This window comes from Aedes aegypti, unplaced genomic scaffold, assembly GCF_002204515.2.
Source record: "Aedes aegypti strain LVP_AGWG unplaced genomic scaffold, AaegL5.0 Primary Assembly AGWG_AaegL5_hic_scaff_1606_PBJ_arrow, whole genome shotgun sequence".
In the NCBI taxonomy this organism is placed as follows: Eukaryota; Metazoa; Arthropoda; class Insecta; order Diptera; family Culicidae; genus Aedes; species Aedes aegypti.
The window spans coordinates 5,185-26,047 of NW_018735060.1; the positions used below are offsets into that span (position 1 = coordinate 5,185).

At 38.2% G+C, this 20,863-nt stretch overlaps 1 protein-coding gene across 1 annotated transcript; it reads right to left on the reverse strand.

Moving 5' to 3' along the window:
• Nucleotides 1-635: 635 nt before the first annotated feature.
• On the reverse strand, nt 636-19,127 carry LOC5574051 (carbonic anhydrase 13). The gene is made up of 2 exons (XM_001654979.2): nt 18,588-19,127; nt 636-1,830 (listed from the first exon to the last, which is right to left on the reverse strand). Exons 1-2 carry the CDS (start codon nt 18,658-18,660, stop codon nt 881-883), a joined length of 1,023 nt encoding a protein of 340 aa, XP_001655029.1. The 5' UTR covers nt 18,661-19,127; the 3' UTR covers nt 636-880.
• Nucleotides 19,128-20,863: the final 1,736 nt, after the last annotated feature.

A 20,863-nucleotide genomic window follows, 5' to 3' on the forward strand; every position in this document is an offset into this window, starting at 1 on the left:
CTTGCTGATGGCCTCAACACCGCCTTTAGACGGGGTACACTTTGGAATGTTGTGTATTTTTTCGTAGCTCGGAAATCAAAATAATTTTATTTTTGGTTTAAACCATGACTCATAACATGCATATAAGAAAAGTTTTTTATGACTTTTGAAACTTTTTTTTATTTTTGAAAATTGTTTTAATTATTGTTTTCTTATATAACCTCTAAATGCCTTGGGTTCATTTAACGTGTAATATAAAAACCGTACCTTTTTTATTTTTCTACGATTAACCTATCATAGGCTTGGTGGTATGAAAATAATTTAAAAACTGTTTTTCCGTTAATTACAAGAAAAATAAGAAAATCCAAAAAAATAAATAAAATTCAAGAAAAATTGAAAAAGGATAGGGAAGCTCAAAAATAAAAATTATAAAAATCAAAAATCCAAATTCATAGATTTGCGAATAAAAATAAATCATTGCCCAAAACGTGTTCAGAAAAAAAAAAATTAAATAGCTAAAAATAATATTTAGATCGAAAATAAAAAATTTGGGTATTAGAGGGTTAATTCATAATGATGTCACAGTGCTTGCAACTCCAACTGTGAAATGAAAACATAATGAAGAGACGAGATAACAAAAAGAAACAAAACCCTGGAATACTTTATTATTTCATTTATTTTCAATGGCACAATGAACACTTCTTTGTGGAGCGAGGTTTTCATCCTTAATATAGATGACACTACTATCATTTATTATGATCCAAAGATTAGTTTGCATTCGGTACAGTTTAGTTCTTTAATTTACCTAATCTCTGATGAACATTCCCGATTAGTACCCAGATACTGGAAACAAATCAGTTGATTCCCACATTGGTATCCAACATCCTGCTAGGCTTGCCTATCAATAGATAAACACCCTTCGGAAATTCAGGGCCTGTGTTGGCCGCGCTGTCTGCACCCAATCGCCACCTCTTCCTTTTAGCATACGCATCGTTTTCAGTTCGCTTCGAGTCAACAATTGCCGCTCGCTAGCCACAATCCACTGTACCGTTTCAGAGCAAGGTGGCGTCGTTAGACTTCCTTCGTACGCAAAGTACGGCCATTCCATATCACCCAAAACGTCGCTCACCGAAAACAGCTCTTGCCTAGGTATACTGTACTCACTTTCAGCTTCAACCACTTCGGCCAAACTACGAGTCCACTTGTTCAGTGAATTGATCCTACGGCTCTTCAGTACGTCAAACGTCAACGCTATCACAGCCACACCATTGGCCTGATCCCTAGCAGCCTTGAATGATCCATACAACTCGTTGTAGAACACCAGATGCATTTCCGCCGAATACCGCTTCTTGTCGAACGTATGCTCCGACCCTAGATGATAGTGAAACTGATAGAACAAGTATTCCCCTCGAAGTGGTCCACCACGAAGTCTCGGCTGTTCATTCGTTCGGAATTCGGGAAAGAAGGCCGCGGCTCCACCTTCGTTTTCTACGACCATGGCCATCGGGACGTTCCGAGAACCCTTCAATTCGAGGGCCCGCTTCTGTTGGACAATCACAGACCTATTGGCAATAAGGTTGATGGGACTTTGATACATGCCCTCGCAGGTGGCATTCAACGCTCCCCAATTCGATGGACCGTAGTCGTCTTCTTCGCGATATGAGAAGGAACCGCTTGCCATTTGGCTAATGGATTTATCACTAGGCCAAACTTCGTTGTTGGAGATGAGCTTTTCAGCACGGGCCGCTTCGGTCACGTGTTGGTAAAAGTTGTAGAACCTATGGTGGGTTTTATCTGCAAACTGGAAGAATCCATTTGGGTCGTAATAGGAACTGGTTGTGCGAGGATACGCTGGAACAAGAAAACGATGTATAAGGTAAGTGGAGAATAAATCGAGTATTATTTTAATGGTAAATTCATCTGGGCTTGTAGTTGATCACTTTTTGACGTAGAAGTACGTCTTTCTTCTCTATACAGGAGTGAAATTGGAATTTCAAAACCAAGAGCGTTACGCTGGCATGAAATATTTTAAACGTTTATAACTTCTCGCTGGCTTAACGAAATTTATTGATTAGCACCTCAATCGAAAGATAAGACATCAAAGCTTCATGTCGTTTACTTACTGAATCCTAAATACCTGTCCAAATAGTTCAATAACTGTTTTAAAATAGAACGTTGATTTCAAGCAAATCTATAAATAGGGGTGGCTAGAAAAAATTTGACGTCATTTGCTTTCCACTCTCATATTGGCTCGCATCACAGCAGGCGACAGATCGGCTTGCTCTGACCGGGCGTGCTTCTCAGGCACAGACATCGATAGCGAAGGACGCCACCGTTTGTCTTGCTTCGCTCAAATCAAACTATCGAGCGAGCGAGAGAAGATGCCGTCCGAAGCTAAAGCCATCACCGCTGCCGCCGCCTAGAAAAAGAAGAGGAAGCAGTCCACAGGTGAATGTGCGGTCGAACTGTGAACACGGTCGGGCGAGTTATTCTCGCTTTGTGGTTCACCGCTTGTTTGCGTTCACCCAGCCATCGTCATCGCCGCCGCAAATTTCATCGGCCGAGGAGCTGTTGACCCGCGCTTCAAAATTTCGACTCGTGATGAAATCATCATTGGTGGTCAAGAAGTAATCCCGTTAGGAGCAAATACCAGAAGCCCCCTGAGTTTTGCTGGTCCGAGCAGTGTAATTTATTCGTAACAACATCGAAGCTAACAAAGCCATCGGTTCTTTTCAGAGCCATCAAATTTGTGGAAAAGAGTTAAAAGAGAAATATTTCCGACTTTATTTCTAACTTCTAATATTCCTAAATCAATTTCACGGCTTCATACAAAATTTCATTTGTCATGAATAATTTATGACTCAACCATTTGAGATTGTACTCGCGGTCGCTGCTGCAGTGCCGTCGGGGTGAGTGCTCAACATTTCACAACGATTGTAAAATAGAGTGGCATTTCCAACAGCGCCTTTTATGTTCCATATTTTATGGGAACACTTTGATTAGGAAAATTATCCCATGTAACCAAATTGCGACATATTAAGAATGCTTTTGATAAGACATTCTCATTGAACAATTGTAATAATTTTGGCACCCATGGATCCGAAATTTACCGTCATAATAAAGAAAACTATTGATTATCAATAGCTCGTATTGAATATTTAGGGAATGCCAATCATTCCAACAATTCTTGTTCCACCAATTTCTCACGTATTAGTATTCTCTACAATTTTCAAGTAATTCCAAGCCCAACACATTATTGGCACATACCCATTTCCCAGATTGGTCGATCAGAAAGCGAAGAGCACAAAAGGGAGGAGCATCATCTGCTATTCCAAGGTTATAAAACATGCTGCCTTCGTTGGATTCAGTTTCATTCCATTTCCGCTTTCGAGCTGGTAAGAGCTCTTGCTTAGCGAGAAGTACCTCGCTGCTAGAAGCCTGCTGAGCTGTTAATCCAGAATCTCGTTTGTGAAATCGCTCAAGATTTCAAAATTGAGCTACGTTTCCAGATTTCAACTAAATCCCTGTGATCCGCTACCCTATTGCTGTTGTGCACCCATGAAATATTTAGCTGGTTTGTCGAATAAACTGAGAACTTATTCACATCTTCTTATTCTTCTTCTTGGCATTAACGTCCTCACTGGGACAGAGCCTGCTTCTCAGCTTAGTGTTCTTATGACACTTCCACAGTTATTAACTGAGAGCTTTCTTTGCCAAAGTTTCCATTTTTGCATTCGTATATCGTGTGGCAGGTACGATTATACTCTATGCCCAGGGAAGTCAAGAAAATTTCCATTACGAAAAGATCCTGAACCGACCGGGAATCGAACCCAGACACCTTCAGCATGGCTTTGCTTTGTAGCCGCGGACTCTAACCACTCGGCTAAGGAAGGCCCCAACTTATTCACATGCATTTGCAACTTTTTCGATTTTCCATACAAAATGACCAACTTTGGTAAGTTAGATCTCAGTTATTTATGGAAATATTTTCGAAAGAAACTTTCACAGAACATCAGATGTAACTTGAGTTTTAACATATATTTTTGAATAATTTTTCCAATCACAAGTTTATAAGTAATAACGGTTTGACTAAACTGTAATTTTCGACGAAAAATTCAAAACTTTTTATCTTAAAATCTCATAGCCTTACACAAAAACTGTCTTCAGCAAACTAATTCATCTCGTCAAAATCTACAACTTTGCTGAAGATACCATGAAGCTATTCCTTCAATATGTTTAGTTATGTCAATTATAAAAAAATCGTCACAAAAATCCACTTTAGTCAAACCGTTACTGCTTTTCAACGTATGATTGGAAAAATCACTCAATAATATATGTTAAAATTTAAGCTATGTCTGATATTCTGTGAAAATCGGTCCATAAATAACTGAGATATATTTTTTCAAAGTTGGTCATTTTGCATGAAAAATCAAAAGAGTTCAACGAAAATAGCGCGAAAGCAATAAACAATCGCGTGCGAGTAGCGAACGGAGTGACGAAGCGAAACGAAGCGAAAGCAAAAACTGAAAAACATTCAGTGGACGGATTAGTAGTCAGCGCCAACCGGCGACCTGTTGGAAACTAACGCCAGCGAAATATACACCATCTGCCTCTCCTTACCATTCATATTCTTGTACTTGATGAATTGGGTTGTTTAGTGATGAAAAATTCACAGTTACTTGTAGCTTGTTCGAAAGAGCACATTTTTCTAAGTGTAACACGATTTTATTGCGCTTCAATATCTTAATTTTGATATAGTAAATGATTAAAAAAGATTTCATTCCGTCGACTCAATGACATTTCAATTTACATAATGACAGCTCGTCCGGAAGTAAAACTTTCCGAGGGGTGATTCAAACGCGATTTCCATACTAAATTCAAACTTGTTTTAAAAATAGTTCCAGGGCACGGAAAATTATGAAACTTTGGATTATGGCTCAGTTTTTAACGTAGAATCAGAATATGTAAAAAACAGGATACCCCTAAACAAGCCAATTCAATGAAATGGTTTGGTTTGGCGATGGAGCAAAGAGTTATTTAGGATGATTTTACTCGACAAAGAGTTGTTAATAAATATTCCAATCAAAAAGAGTTGTTTTGAAAAAGTTCACTTTTAGCAGAATTTTCCTCGGAAAATTTCTGCTTTAACAAAGAGTTGTTAATGAAATTCCTGCAGCCAAGGGTCGAGCTTCTCCCCACGAATATTTCCAGCCAGGACCATTCATGGCCCCCGCTTCCAAAATTCTCGAGTACGGAAATTGGAAAATGTATTAAAATTGCGACAGATTTTAAATACTGTTCAATAAACTGTTTCTTGACCAATTGTAATGAGCAACTATTGATCTGAATTGATTTTTCTACATGTTGTCTATAACGCAATAGACAATCTGAGAAATAGGCTATATGAAATTGATGTCTTGGCAAGGGATGTATAAGATGAGCATTATGCTCCCAAGCAACCAAAAGTTCGGATAAAAGGGCATGTTTTGGCTTAATCAGCTAACTTTTTAAGTAATTAACCGGACTTTACAGTTCATATAAAGTTCGATTAAGTTTGATTTTTACCTTCAAGTACCAAATAAGTTCAATATGACCTTGTTTTGAACTTTCAAGTTGTTGATGAGGTTATGAGCTACTCTTCTGAGAATCAAGTTTATTTAATGTCCGCAGTGCACTCTTAATCAGCGAGAAAATTTCACTGAAACTAGATTTATACCAAAAGTGAACTACGGAGTTCACTGCTTAAGTACAATCCGAACTATTGGTTGCTTGGGCTGTTATTGCATCCCAACGGCACTGCAGCAGCGTTCTCGGTCCATCCTCAAATTGTCGTATTGTCGATTATTCGTGATAAATCAGATATTGTATGATGCTACGAGATGAATTAAGAGATTATAGCAAGTATGTGGTAAGCACATTAAAAAATATTACTAACTATACTGTGTTTATCACGAGAAGTTCTTACTAGCTCGAAAGTGTACATGAAATGAACCGAATCCTGTTGTTGTTACAGAGGGATTTTAATCCAAAGGTCATTCGTCCCTTAAATGAATTGCAGACAATGCTCCTCCCTTTCGTATTCTTCGCCTTCTTCTGATTGACCAATCTAGGATAAGATACATGAAGTTGATGTCTTGGTTAGGGATTTACATATCTTGGAAAATTCACATGCGCGTTCGTATGGACAGTAAAAATATCAACATTATTTTAACAGCTTACAATAAATTAAAATCACGCATGTTTTGCTTTCGTGCAAATTTAAATATTTCTGATCAATGTTCAATGTGTTCTGATTTATATACTATGACATTTGCAATAGACTTACTTGTAGAAAAGTTTCAGATCAATAGTTGCTCATTACAATTGGTCAGGAAACAGTTTATTGAACAGTATTTAAAATCTGTCGCAATTTTAATACATTTTCCAATTTCCATAGTCGAGAATTTAGGAAGTGTTCCCCATTATATGATAAATCAACGATGCTTTTAGAAATACCATACAATGCTGAGTAGTATGGTGTTATTACGGTCCGACGGTGCTGCAGCGGTAAATTCTCAAATTCATGTAATTATGAGGGGTAAATTATGTGAACCAAATTATAGTATACCGCGATATTTAGATCATTATAGATAAATCAGTAAAGTAGCCCTGAAAAGGGCCGATTGAGCTTGGATGCTGTGACCACGAGTTTACCACGAGTCGAAATTTAGAAGCGCGGATCGGTCACCTAGAAATCTTGAGCGATTTCACAAACCAGAAGCTGGATTAGCAGCTTGAAGATTAACAGCTCAGCAGATTTCTAGCAGCGAGGTACTTCTCGCTGAGCAAGTTCGGAGGAGCTCTTACCAGCTCGAAAGCGGAATTGGAATGAAACTGAATCCGACGAAGGAAGCATGTATTATAACCTCAGAATAGCAGATGATGCTCCTCCCTTTTGTGCTCTTCGCTTTCTGATCGACCAATCTGGGAAATGGGTATGTGCCAATAATGTGTTGGGCTTGGAATTACTTGAAAATTGCGGAGAATGCTAATGCGTGAGAAATTGGTCGAACATGAATTGCTGGAAGGCTTGACATTAACCAAATATTCAATACGAGCTATTGATAATGAATAGTTTTTTTTTTATTATGATGGTAAATTTCTGATCCATGGGTGAAAAAATTATTACAATTGTTCAATGAGAATGTCTTATCAAAAGCATTCTAAATATGTCGCAATTTTGTAACATGTGATAATTTTCCTAATCAAAGTGTTCCCATAAAATATGGAACATCAAAGACGCTGCTGGAAATGCCACTCTATTTTACAATTGTTGTGGAATGTTGAGCACTCACCCCGACGGCACTGCAGCAGCGTCCGCGATTACAGTCTCAAAACGTTTAGTCATAAATTATTCATGACAAATGAAATTTTGTATGAAGCTGTGAAACTGATTTAGGAATATTAGTCATATATAAAGTCGGAAATATTTCTCTTTTAACTCTTTTCCACTAATTTGATGGCCCTGAAAAGGGCCGATGGCTTTGTTAGCTTTGATGCTCTTACAGATAAATAACACTGCGGGATGTTATCAGTTGATTGCCATGGTCAAACGGGGAATCCTCAACTCAAATGTATAAATTTGAGCATATTTGCTTATACGACGAACCGAAAGTTTCGTGGCGTGGATGGCGCACATTAGTGACAGGTAGTGGATCACCGGGCTTAAGTCGAAATCTGATGATGGCGGCGATGACGATGGCTGGGTGAACGCAAACAAGCGGTGAAGCACAAAGCGAGAATGACTTGCCCGACCGTGTTCACAGTTCGACCGCAAATTTTCCTGGTGGACTGCTTCCCCTTCTTCTTCTTCTTGGCGGCGGCAGCGGTGATGACTTTGGCTTCGGACGGCATCTTCTCTCGCTCGCTCGACAGTTTGATTTGAGCGAAGCAAGACAAACGGGGAGGTCCTTCGCTATCGATGTCTGTGCCTGAGAAGCACGCCCGGTCAGAGCCAGACGATCTATTTCCTGCTGAGATGCGATCCAAGCGGAGAATGGAAAGCAAATGACGTCAATTTTTCTCTAGCATCCCTATTTATAAATCAACGTTCTCTTTTAAAACAGTAATTAAACTATTTGGACAGGTATGTGAAATTCAGTAAGTAAACGACATGACCCTTTGATGTCTTGTCTTTCAATTGAGGTGCCATTCAAGGAATTTCGTTAAACCAGCAAAAAGTTATTAGAGTTCAAAATATTTCATGCCAACGTAAGGCTCTTGGTTTTGAAATTCCAGTTTCACTCCTGTATAGAGAATTTTTATTTAGCGTTAGCGTTAGCGTTAGCGTTAGCGTAGTTACGGTATACTTCGTAGATTGGATACTAGCAACATTCATGTTTCTTTTTAATAATCTCATCCTGACTACTTTCAAGAACAAGGCAGGGGAGTATACCTTGTTCAAATCATAAACAAGAATACTAAAGCATGAATGTCGCTATTCCCGGCCACGCCCATCTTTACCGTAACTTGGGATAGGGGAAGGAAATGTTGATGTAGCACTTACTTAATGAGAGGCCACCGACTCAGCGACACCCTCATAAGTGCTACGGAGTTGGAGGTTGGGGAAGGTATATTGTCAGGATTCGCCTAGAAAGCTGGCGATAGACCATAAATATTTGTTGTTTAAGCGTTTTCAAATTAATCTTTTGAATGCCGGCAATCAAAAGAGAAAACAATAGCTTATTTATAGTATAAATAGTATTTCGCGAAATGCTTGTCGATTGTGCAATAATATTTTTGCTCAATAACCAGTAAAAAGCAAAACCGATCCCTCCAGGGTCATCGGATTGTATAAAATAACGATACGCGTAAAAAAAAAAAAATCACGCCTATTGAAAAACTGTACTGTGCCCATTGAAAAACTGTACTGGGTGGTACTGTAGTTTTATTTCGAAAAACGAAAGGAAGCGCGTTCGAACTAAACACCCTAGGATAACACAGTCGGTTTTTCTGCTCAAAATTATACGAAAAGCAGAATCGATCCCTCCAGGGTCATCGAACGGTTAAAAAGCATCCACAACCGATTGTTAGTTGCGTAACACCCGCCCGGACAGAATGCGCAATCTGAACATAATTATCAAACTCCGAAAATAACATTTTCCGTTCAAGAAACGATCAGAAGTTCCACGACGCGGACGAAAACGATCCGGAAGGCTCACAAAAGAAAAAGTATCATACTGGAACAAACTCACCGGATTGATTCTCTAAATTTATGTGCTGCCTGTCACTTCCGGATGGTTCGGTGAACTTACGGCAGCCAAAAACCAACAGTACTGAGGACACAAATCAAACAAATCACTTTTTCATTTTTCACTTTCACTATAGAGCTTAGTGACATTTGAACACACGTAGACTAGCATACGCTCGTCATACACAGTTTGTTTTACACCCGGATTTTGGGTGTTATTCGAGACAGAGTGCATATTGTTTTCCTCTAAGGTTCACAACCACATCTACACTAGGGCACCCATACCATTAGGCGTGATAACCACTATTCCATTTCTGAATGTAAAAACTGTCCTGCTTGGGCTTCACGAAGCACTACCCAGCAAGACGCTCCAAAACAGAAAAAAAAAAATCTCCGGCGACGAAAACACGCGCGAAACCGTGAGCTAAATCTATCGGACGACGCAAAACCGAACTGTACTGCTTGGGCTTCACGAAGCACTACCCAGCAAGACGCTCCAAAACGGGAAAAAAAAACAAAAAAAAACCTCCAGCAACGAAAACACACGCGAAACCGTGAGCTAAATCTATCGGACGACGCAAAACCGAACTGTCCTGCTTGGGCTTCACGAAGCACTACTCCCTGTATAGAGAATTTTTATTTTACTTTCAAACTGTGCGGCATAATCAAATGCAAACGCATTCAGTTCCCGATGGTTAGTGCCTGTGCTTTTTTCTGTTCATAAGTCGCAAGGTGTAACTTTCCCCGAGGTCGTGTACGACTATGACAAAAGTCAGGATCAGCATTGGTATATGTTGGATTGTCGCGGGTTACTTCATTGCAAGGACTATTTTTGACAAACTTTACTTTTTTCAAGTTCATCACGCCAAAGGCAGTAATTCTCCCAAGATAGTTGACTTAAGGAATGAGCTGCAGCGCTTAGGCAATCATCGATTAGTGACGCTTTGAGACGAACTGCGTGAAATACTGGATCATAGCGGCCAAGCCTGCATATGATGAGTATCAATGTACAGAGCCTAAATGCTCATGCAATGGATATTGCTACAGACCAAAGCACTGGACCGATTCTATCGATTCTAACGATCGAAGCACCCGAGCTATCAAACATCTAATCTACTGGAGGTGTTTGGCGAACTACAGCTGGAGCCAGAAACCGATCACCCAACCAAGCAACGACCAAACAAACAAATTCAATCATCTGGCATTATTCCTGGAACACTAAACACTGGTTTTCGGAACCACAGAAAGACAAATGGTTCTTTTTAGGACTACCAAAATGAGTCCAAAAAGAGTTAACTTCTGAAAACTTCATCCGGTCAATAACAACACAAAACTAGTACACTTACAAATTCATACACATGACAAATCAAATTATTAATCATCGTAGTTCTACGTCAACCTCGCGTAATGTAACAGACATTACCCACCCCAAATTTTTTTGTTTATCGTAATGATCGACTTGATGGGGCATGTGGGGGAGTTGCAATCATCATTCATAGGCGTATAAAACATCAACTGTTTTCATCATTTGAAACTAAAGTTTTTGAAACTTTAGGTGTTTCTGTTGAAACACAGCTTGGTAAATATACTTTCATAGCTGCCTATTTGCCTTTTCAATGCTCTGGACAGCAAGTTAATTTGCTCCAAACTGATTTGCGAAAATTGACTCGCAATAAGTCAAAATTTTTTGTCATTGGTGACTTTAATGCCAAACATCGGTCATGGAATAATTCTCAAAGTAATTCCAACGGCAGAATTTTATTTGATGAGTGCTCTTCAGGATATTTCTCAATTCAATACCCTGATAGCCCTACATGTTTTCCTCTTCTAGAAATCCATCTACGATTGACTTGGTCTTAACCGACTCTAGTCATCTTTGTAGCCAATTAGTTACTCATGCTGATTTTGATTCTGATCATGTCCCTGTTTTATTTCAAATATCCCAAGAAGCGATTCTCAATCTATCAGCTCCACTTTCAATTATTTTCGAGCCGACTGGAATATATATGAAACGTATGTTGACTCTAATCTTGATGTTAACATTTCTTTAGAAACTAAACTTGATATTGACAATGCATATTGAATGCAGTTTGAAAGTGCGCACAATTTTAATTTAGGACTTATTGGTCCAATTGAAAATCAAGTTACTCAAGACTTCGAAAATATTCTCAATCAAGAGACGTTTTCGAAATGCTGGGAGACTGATTTGGAAGAATGAGAACTATTATTAAAAAATTCAAAATATGAAAGCTCCTGGCGATGAGGGAATTTTCTACATCCTCATCAAGAACTTCCAGAAAGTAGCTTATCATTTTTAGTTGATATATTTAACAAATGTTTTCAATTAGCATATTTTCCTGACAAATGGAAAAATGCTAAGGTTGTTCCAATTTTAAAACCAAACAAAAATCCTGCAGAAGCTTCTAGCTATCGTCCAATCAGTTTGCTTTCCTCCATCAGTAAACTTTTTGAAAAGGTAATTTTGAACAGAATGATGGTCCACATCAACGAAAATTCAATTTTTGCCAATGAACAGTTGGATTCCGCCATGGACATTCGACCACTCATCAACTTTTACGCGTGACAAATTTGATCCGTTCCAACAAATCTGAAGGCTATTCTACTGGTCTTGCTCTTCTAGACATAGAAAAAGCATTCGACAGTGTTTGGCATGAAGGTTTGATTGTAAAATTAAAAAACTTTAATTTTCCAACATACATTGTTAGAATAATTCAAAGTTATCTGTCAAATCGTACACTTCAGGTTAATTATCAGAACTCCAAGTCTGAAAGACTTCCTGTAAGAGCTGGTGTTCCACAAGCAGCATTTAGGACCAATATTATACAATATTTTCACATCTGACTTACCTGAGTTACCTCAGGGATTTCAAAAATCTTTGTTTGCGGATGACACAGGCTCTCCGCCAAAGGTCGAAGCCTGCGTGTCATCTGTAGTCGATTGCAAAAAAGTTTGGATATTTTTTCTTCATACTGCAAAAATGGAAGATTTCTCCTAATGCTTCCAAAACTCAACTAATAATATTCCCACATAAACCAAAAGCTCTTATTGAAACCTTCAAGTATACATATTGTCACGATGAGAGGTGGTTCCAATAAATTGGTCAGATGAAGTTAAGTATCTAGGGCTGATTGTAGATAAGAATTTAACTTTCCAAAATCATATTGAGGACATTTCAAGCCAAATGTAATAAATATGTAATATGTCTCTATCCCCTTATTAATAGAAAATCAAAACTTTGTCTTAAGAACAAGCTTTTGATATTCAAACATATTTTCAGGCCAGCCATTGTTGTAAGCTGTACCAATACGGACTAGCTGTTGTAATACCAAGAAGAGAGCTCTGCAAAGAATTCAAAATTAAATTTTGAAAATGATTCTGAAGCTTCCTCCCTGGTATAGTACAATGAGTTACATAGAATATCCAATGTTGAAACATTGGAACAAATCTTTATAAATAAAAATGGAATGGTGTTTGTATGTCACGAAATGGCTTACGAACGGGTTAGCGGATTTGGATGATTCTTTCTCCATTTTGTTCGTCAAGGGTTCCGACGTGTTTGTGTGTATAAAAAGTTCCAAAACATTTACCGGGAAAACCGGAAAAACGACAGTGGACGGAACTGTCATTTTATATGGGACGATTCGTAGCGGTTTTCATCAGCCTACTTGATGGCAAGACGAAGTTTGCCGGGACCACTAGTGTCAAATAAAATAATTTAATTTCAGGCAAAAATCGTTACAATCTTCTATTGCAACGATTAATGCGTTATATGTTTAGGTTAAGTTAGGTTAAGTAAATTCAAAGCGTTTTTTTTTCTCTTATAAGCAGGTGAAATCAACTCACCTGTAAAAAATCTGAACTGCTACGGCAAATGAAATGTAATATGTTGTTAACAAAATGTTAATAAAATCTTAGATTTGTTTTACCAAATTAGGATGATAGTGTTGTCTAATAACACAGAACACCTAGATATAAGAAATGAATGTAATGTTTTCAATGATACTAATATGTTAAATTGTTTTTCAACGCAATCAACGCAAGCTTCGTTAACCGTTACAGGTTAACGTCAACGAATTAACGAAACGGCGTTAATCGTTGATTAACGTTAACAACGTTAACAACGTTAACGTTGATTACAAGGTTGGAGGTATTTGTAATTTTCTCTCCAACACCGTTTTATTATTATTATGAGCATCTTTAGTCTTGTAAAAGGTTTGTGATTGGGTTGGCGTAGATTTGAAGAACTACTGGTTGGGAAAACGTGTTTGGTGATTTTTTATGTCCGATAATGTACCTAGAAGCTTATTCAAATAAGCCATATCTATAGAATAAGGTTTTGCGATATGCGTTTCTTCCATAGCGTTACGAAACGAAACGATATGCGGAATTTTCAACACTGGTTTTAGCGAAACGAAACAAATAATTGAAATATTCCGTAACGACGATACGAAATTCAAATCCTCATGAAATGTTTTGAAACAAAACACTTTTCTTTAATGTTCCGCGAATTTTCTTTTTGTGCGATAATTTTGGCACATATACACTTCGTCTAATAAATAAGGTGTAAGTCGCTGTAGATAATTAGGCCCCGAACAAAAACGGAAGCAAGAAGCAACTGCAAAACCAGAGCACGTATGCCGTATGACAAAATTTTAACTGCGTGGCTATATATCGACATGACGGAACAAACGTCAAAACAAAATTCACAGCTTCCAGGTCATGCACTTCAACAAGGCAAGATTGACGATCATTTTAAAACAAAACAGTTATCAAAATTTGATATAAATTACTTGGGTTTGCAATCTATATGAAGTTGTAATATAATAAGCATGATCTTCATGAGCACCAGTACAATTAATCAGTAAGAGTACGTCAAAAAGTGTCGACAGAAAAGGGTACTTGCCGATTAATTAGAAGTCCACGCATTCTGTAGTATGTATTAGTTCAGTGTTTTTGGGATTTTGATTGTAATTTTATCGTGAATTTATGTGGAATTACAGTACATGTAGTATTTCGTTTTATTTTCTGTCCAGCGTTGATCTATCCTCTCAGTACGGGCCGATGCAGTTTTCTCCGTCAGTGTTAGGCCGTAGCAGAATAGTCCACCGTATTACCAGAGACAAATAGAGACCTCCATGTCCCTTGCAATTGCCCAAAATTGTATGGCTCATAAGGTGATCTAGAATGCCGTGAAAAGTGTACTGCGATCTGTCAAACTTGGGTACCGTTTGCATCACGGAGGGACCAAATGCAGTACTAGAAGTGGTACAAAATCTGAGCTCGAGTGGGACGGACCTGGTATTACGCTATCATCCACCATCCACGCTACAGGAGCTTTCAAAACCCACCAATAGAGGGATGGCCAATAGACTGATGCAAATTTTGAAGTTTTTGCTCCCTATGCTTAAACGATGTCAATTATGATGAAAATGATCCCCCCAAAATTTGAAGTGATTCGGAAGAAATTTGGTTGAGCACACGCTATTTGAAGTTTGTATGGAAATTACTATGGAAAAGGCAAACTTTTTGTGTTCAGTCCGCTAACTGCTCGTCATAATGATCTGTGGAAAAGTGAGCACACTCATTTCATGCGGAAATTTCCCAGCTTCAAGCATGATATAGTCTTTGATATCAATAATAACAAATTATCCTTACGTCCAATCAAAATGTGGTCTTCGGCAAAGTTGTAAGCTGGGAGGATTTCACATTAGAAGAATTTGTTCACTTTTCCAAAAAAAAATATGACGAAGAGATAGAGGACGGAACACAAAAGATTGGCGTTTTCCACAGTAATCTCCATATAAACTTCAAAGGGCTTGTGCACAGTCAAATTTCTTCCGAATCACTTCAATCTTTGGAAGGATGCTATTTACCTGGGAGGGAGAAACCAATACAAAATTTCTCTACGTCACAGTGAGCCGAGATTTTGCTGTCACGAACTGTCACTGTGAGCCCGGATCTTAAACAATGGACAAACATGATAAAAGCGCGTAATTAGCCTAAGCATATTTTTGCATTTCATCAAAAGAAGCAAAAATCGAATTAGAATCAATTCATGCACATTAAAAAGTAACGTCACGAGAGCACCGTTCATTCTAATTGAATGTAACGTATTGGAATGAGGCTCTTTTTACAGTTTTCTTTAAAACTGAAAATTAAACGCATAGAAAACTGTGGCCCTTTTTCAATGTTTGTCCTGAAAGATCGAAGGTACACAACAAATGAAAACTAGCAATTTTCACTAAGCCTGCCTTGATTGTCGTTGGCAAACTGGAGCTATCTTGCAATTTGGAAAACAATTGTATCCAATTTCGTGTGTAGTATCGGTGCCCCCAGCTATTTACCATAATTATAATCGTTTAAGCATTTGGGAGCTGAAATTTGAAATTTTGCATCACTGTTGCCTGCCGAGCAGTTGGTTAAGGATGCAAAATGCAAACCCACTTTATGATTTAAATAGCAATTTATCCTGACGTCCAATCAAAATGTGGTCTTGGGCAAAGTTGTAAATAAAAAGATTTAATATGAGAAGAGTTTGTTCACTTTTCCATAAAATATTATTACGAGTAGGTAGAGGGCTTAACACAACATGTTGGCGTTTTCCATAGTAATGTCCATGTAAATTTTAAATGGCGTGGGCACAGTCAAATTTCTTCCGAATCATTTCAAACTTTGGGAGGATGCTATTTACTATAATACAAATCGTTTGAGCATAGGGGAGCCAAAATTTCAGAATTTGCATCACTCTAATAAGCATTGATGACCTTAAAATTCGTAGTTGCTACTCCGTGATTTACTAGAATAATCGAAGTTGTACAAGGAACCACGAGATGTTGCTTGGGAGTAGCGTTCCATCTTCAATGTACACTTTCGAGAACTCCAAACATTAAAAAGTAAATAGCGGCACAGGCCACGTCCTTACGGTCATCGGTGAAGGAAAGAAATGTTAGTGTGACATCCATTGTTACTAGATACCGATATCACCTCTGCATCTCCATGGTTGTCATGGGAAGGGTTTTTTTCAGTGGGGAGAGACCACAGATGCATGATCAAGATTCACCTTGATTCGTGATGATGAATCACAAAACAACCTCAGTTCAAAAAATCACTTATCAGTACTCTAAAGACAACGTGAATATATGTTAGTCGACACTTTTAGCGTCGAACCATGCAAAGGTAATTTTTTTAAATGTTAAAAATCAGGAAAAAGGAAAGGTATGTGACAGTTCTCAAACTGATCATGACCCAAAAACAGGCAGTGCTGTCAGTCATAAGCATTATGCTACAAATTTGCATGCAAGTGCAGTATTAAAATTGAATTGCGCAATACATATGTTATACACAACGTAGGATAAATAGACGATGAATTTGTGATAAAGTCAGTCAGTAAAAGTTCAACCTCCGAAGAATAAAGGTCATTACATTAAGAAGTGTTCCTAACTCAAAAATAAGTTTTAATAGACTCTGGTGATCTTGAGTGCCCAAGCCTTGCCTAAGTGGAGTAGTGCATTGTGTCCTATTGTGAACCCAGAGTGTGTCCCGCCGGAAACCACGATCCTGCCCAACAGTATGAGATTTTCAATATTGAAGTACAAGAGTCTTTGTCGACACTAACAGTGACGAACTGTTCATATTTTATAACATCAATTAATTAAAGTAACATTCTCACAGTTAGCGTGATAAAATACGTTGAATAATACCTAGTACATTTAACATGAAAGCATGAAACGAGCTCACCAAACTGATCATTCAACCTTGATAGAGCATCTGTACACACTTAAATTATTTTACGGATTCCTGTGAAATCTCATCAGCTGAACAGTTCGGTAAAATAAATTAACGGAGTACGGTAAATTTTTACAGTATTCGGTAAAAAATCAATGCAGTTCTAATAGGATCATGTGGTGACTGGCGGGAAGAGCACACATGATAAAGACAAACCATCTTTGACTGCGTGTTAATTCCCAATATCAGTCATCGATCGATAGAACCGTTCGGTTGATTGCCGTCAGTATAAGAGCACATTGAAGCCTCCTGTATTTTGCCTGTGTTGGTAGCAAAGCTCAAAGCTTTGAGCCAACCCTTTTCCAGTAGAGAAGCTAGGCAAAATACAGGACGCTTCGATGCTTACTGACTTTAAAATGGCTTGCTCAATTTTCACCACCTAATTAAAAATTTTCAATCTTGTCGCTCCCTTGCGACGCCTATGCACCTATTCGTTTCCATCATTTGCTTCTATAGACTCCCTTTAGCTTTGAGTCGCATGACCGCTATAGCCGTAAACAAAATAAAATAAAACAATCACGGTCGATACCTTCTCCTATGTAAAAAATCACCGGAATCCGGTAAATTCCGACGAGGATTACGGTGTTTTATTTCACCGAACTGTTCAGCTGTTGAGATTACGGTGAAATTCACCGTAAGAGCTTAGTGTGTAGTTATTTTAATAAGCACGCTCATTTCACAAAAGCTAAATATCATTCCAGTGACGCGAAAAACTGAACCCTATTGCACTCAGCACCCAAATTTTTGCAGGATGACTTGAATGACTGTTTCATTGATTTTGGGTGGTTTTCAGATTTTTCTGCCAACATTTTATGGATGCTAAACGGTTTTCGATCGAAAGCCCTTTCGAACGAAAACAAAAATTGAGGTGAATATTAGGCGCTTTTAAGTAATTCTCTCGAATGTATAACAATGTAATCGATAATGGTCGATTTTTGAACATATTGAAATAGCGTTACAATTTGTCCAATTCAAGTTAAAAGTTTTAACTAAGAATCTAAGAATCTCGTGAAGACACTATAGTCAGTTTACAGATATTACCGAAACAAGCAAAAAAAAATCCTATACGATCTACCGCATCTAACGAGAAGGAGTCTGACGTCTATGTTAGTCTACAAGAATCCGATTTTGATTGAACAAATAAATCATTTTGGAAAGTTACCTGCGACATTAGAATACGATTACGAAATTGAAAACGGTTACAATAATTGTTTTTGTTATACAAAAAAAATCAATAAAAAAGTATCTTCCACAAAACCAACAAGTATACAAATAGTTTTAAAGAAAGGTTCAATTGATAACTGCAAGTGTTCTTCAAAATCTTCCTATATATAAAACCGTTAGAAAACAGTATGTTTTAATTAATGCTGCAATTAAATTCTAATAAATTCAAGTAAAACCAATATGTATTGTAATTATTACTTGGATTGACTATGTCCAAATTGCAACCGTCCAAAAAATATCCTGACGAGAGAGTATAGAAAACTAAATATGCTAATCACATCTCTTGAAATAAAATAATATAGCTCTGCCGTTCTGCACACGTTACCCGTTCATAATCAAACATACTTACGCCCACTGTAGACCAGCGGCACAGCTGCCAGCACTTGGGTCACGAACCAGACCTTCGAATCGAGAAGTCCCATTTTCGAGAATCAATCACCACTCCTAATCCGAATATCGAAGACAAATCAGCACAACAAGCTTCCAGCGGCAAAATCCTCCAATGGCACGCACAAAGTTGACAGGCCTCAATTAATTTCTCCACTATCGCACTAAGCTTGACTCGATAAATCACATACACTGACTTGATCCGCGTGGCTTAAGCCGCTTTCTCACGCCAACGCAATTTCCTACTAGCTCCAAGCAAGAATTCCCTCGGATCGCAAAGTTGATCTTGACCACCCCAGTGCAAGTGCGCGCGCGTGATTTGTTCTCGGTTAGTTTAGAAATGTGAAGTGACACGCCCAAGCTCCGGCTGGATCACCATAAAGCCTCTGGCGTTTCTCACACGGTGGGCAAATTTCTTCTCAGGGCCAAGTTAGGGCAACGGAACGGCTTACTTGTCTTGTCTAACTTAACTCCCGCGCGATACGATTTGAACTGAAGCGGTGCCGAGCGGCTGCTCTAGTTTTTAACCGCCCCTTGGGACCTCGGATCCAGAACTTGTAAGTTAGTTCTGTTACTGGGATTGGTCGTTGGGATATCAAGCATGCCTTCTTAGAGGAAACCCGGATGCCGTTTGCTGGGGGTTCTGTTGCCTTGATTGTCGGGAAATCATATCGGGTTCGCATTGTTTGCCCAGGGAAGTTACAAGCTGTTTATGGTTTCGAGTGACAACCGGATAAGTTTTGCTCGTACGTATTTGCCTTCTGGCTGCATGGGTGGGTGATATTAGTTTGAATAATTGAATTTATGAGCAATACTCAATGTTTTGCAATGTTAAACAGTGTTTCATCATAGAAACTATTAATTACCGTTTGGCAACACGTGTGCTGTAATATTTTTGTTGCGTTAATTCCATAAGCCTTCTATGTCCCGGGATAGACCTTTTAATTTCAATCGACTAGTGCACAGAAACAAAAAAAGTTTTTTTTTTTCTTTTAATTTCTTTATTAGTATCATTCCAAACAGTACATTCATTTCTTATATCTAGGTGTTCTGTGTTATCATCCTAATTTGGTAAAATAAATTCAAGATTTTATTTACCATTTTGTTAACAACATATTACATTTGCCGTTGCAGTTCAGTTTTTTTTACAGGTGAGTTGATTTCACCTGCTTATAAGAGAAAAAAAATAACGTTTTCAATTTACTTAACCTAACTTTACCTTAGCCTACCTTAGCCTTGTGGTTAGAGTCCGCGGCTACAAAGCAAAGCCATGCTGAAAGTGTCTGGGTTCGATTCCCAGTCGGTCCAGGATCTTTTCGTAATGGAAATTTTCTTGACTTCCCTGGGCATAGACTATCATCGTACCTGCCACACGATATACGAATGCGAAAATGGCAACTTTGGCAAAGAAAGCTCTCAGTTAATAACTGTGGAAGTGCTCATAAGAACACTAAGCTGAGTAGCCGGCTCTGTCCCAGTGGGGACGTTAATGCCAAGAAGAAGAAGAAGAACTTTACCTAAACATATAACGCATTAATCGTGGCAATAGAAGATTGTAACGATTGTTGCCTGAAATTATTAATTGTTTTATTTGACACTAGTGGTCCCGGCAAACTTCGTCTTGCCATCAAGTAGGCTGTTGAAAAATGTAATGGAACCTCTCACACAACTTGACATATTAGTATTCCCCTGTTATACCAAACTTTCCCACAACTTCCATAAACTTTTTCGTCACACGAACACGTCGGAGCCCTTCAAGAAGACAACAGTGAAAGAATTGTGCAAATCGGGTGTCCCGTTCTGAAGTTATTTCGTGACATACAAACACCACTCCATTTTTATTTATATAGATTTGTTCCAATGGTTCAACATTGGATATTCTATGTAACTCATTGGTACTATACCAGGGAGGAAGCTTCAGAATCATTTTCAAAATTTTATTTTGAATTCTCTGCAGAGCTTTCTTCTTGGTATTACAACAGCTAGTCCGTATTGGTACAGCTTACAACATGGCTGGCCTGAAAATATGTTTGAAGATCAAAAGCTTGTTCTTAAGACAAAGTTTCGATTTTCTGTTAATAAGTGGATATAGAAATTTTATATATATGTTACATTTGAATTGCCCTCAACGTGATTTTTGAAAGTTTTTATCTAAATTTTTATCTAGTATGAGTTCTAGTTACTTAACTTCATCTGACCAATTTATTGGAACTCCTCTCATCGTGACAACATGTCTAC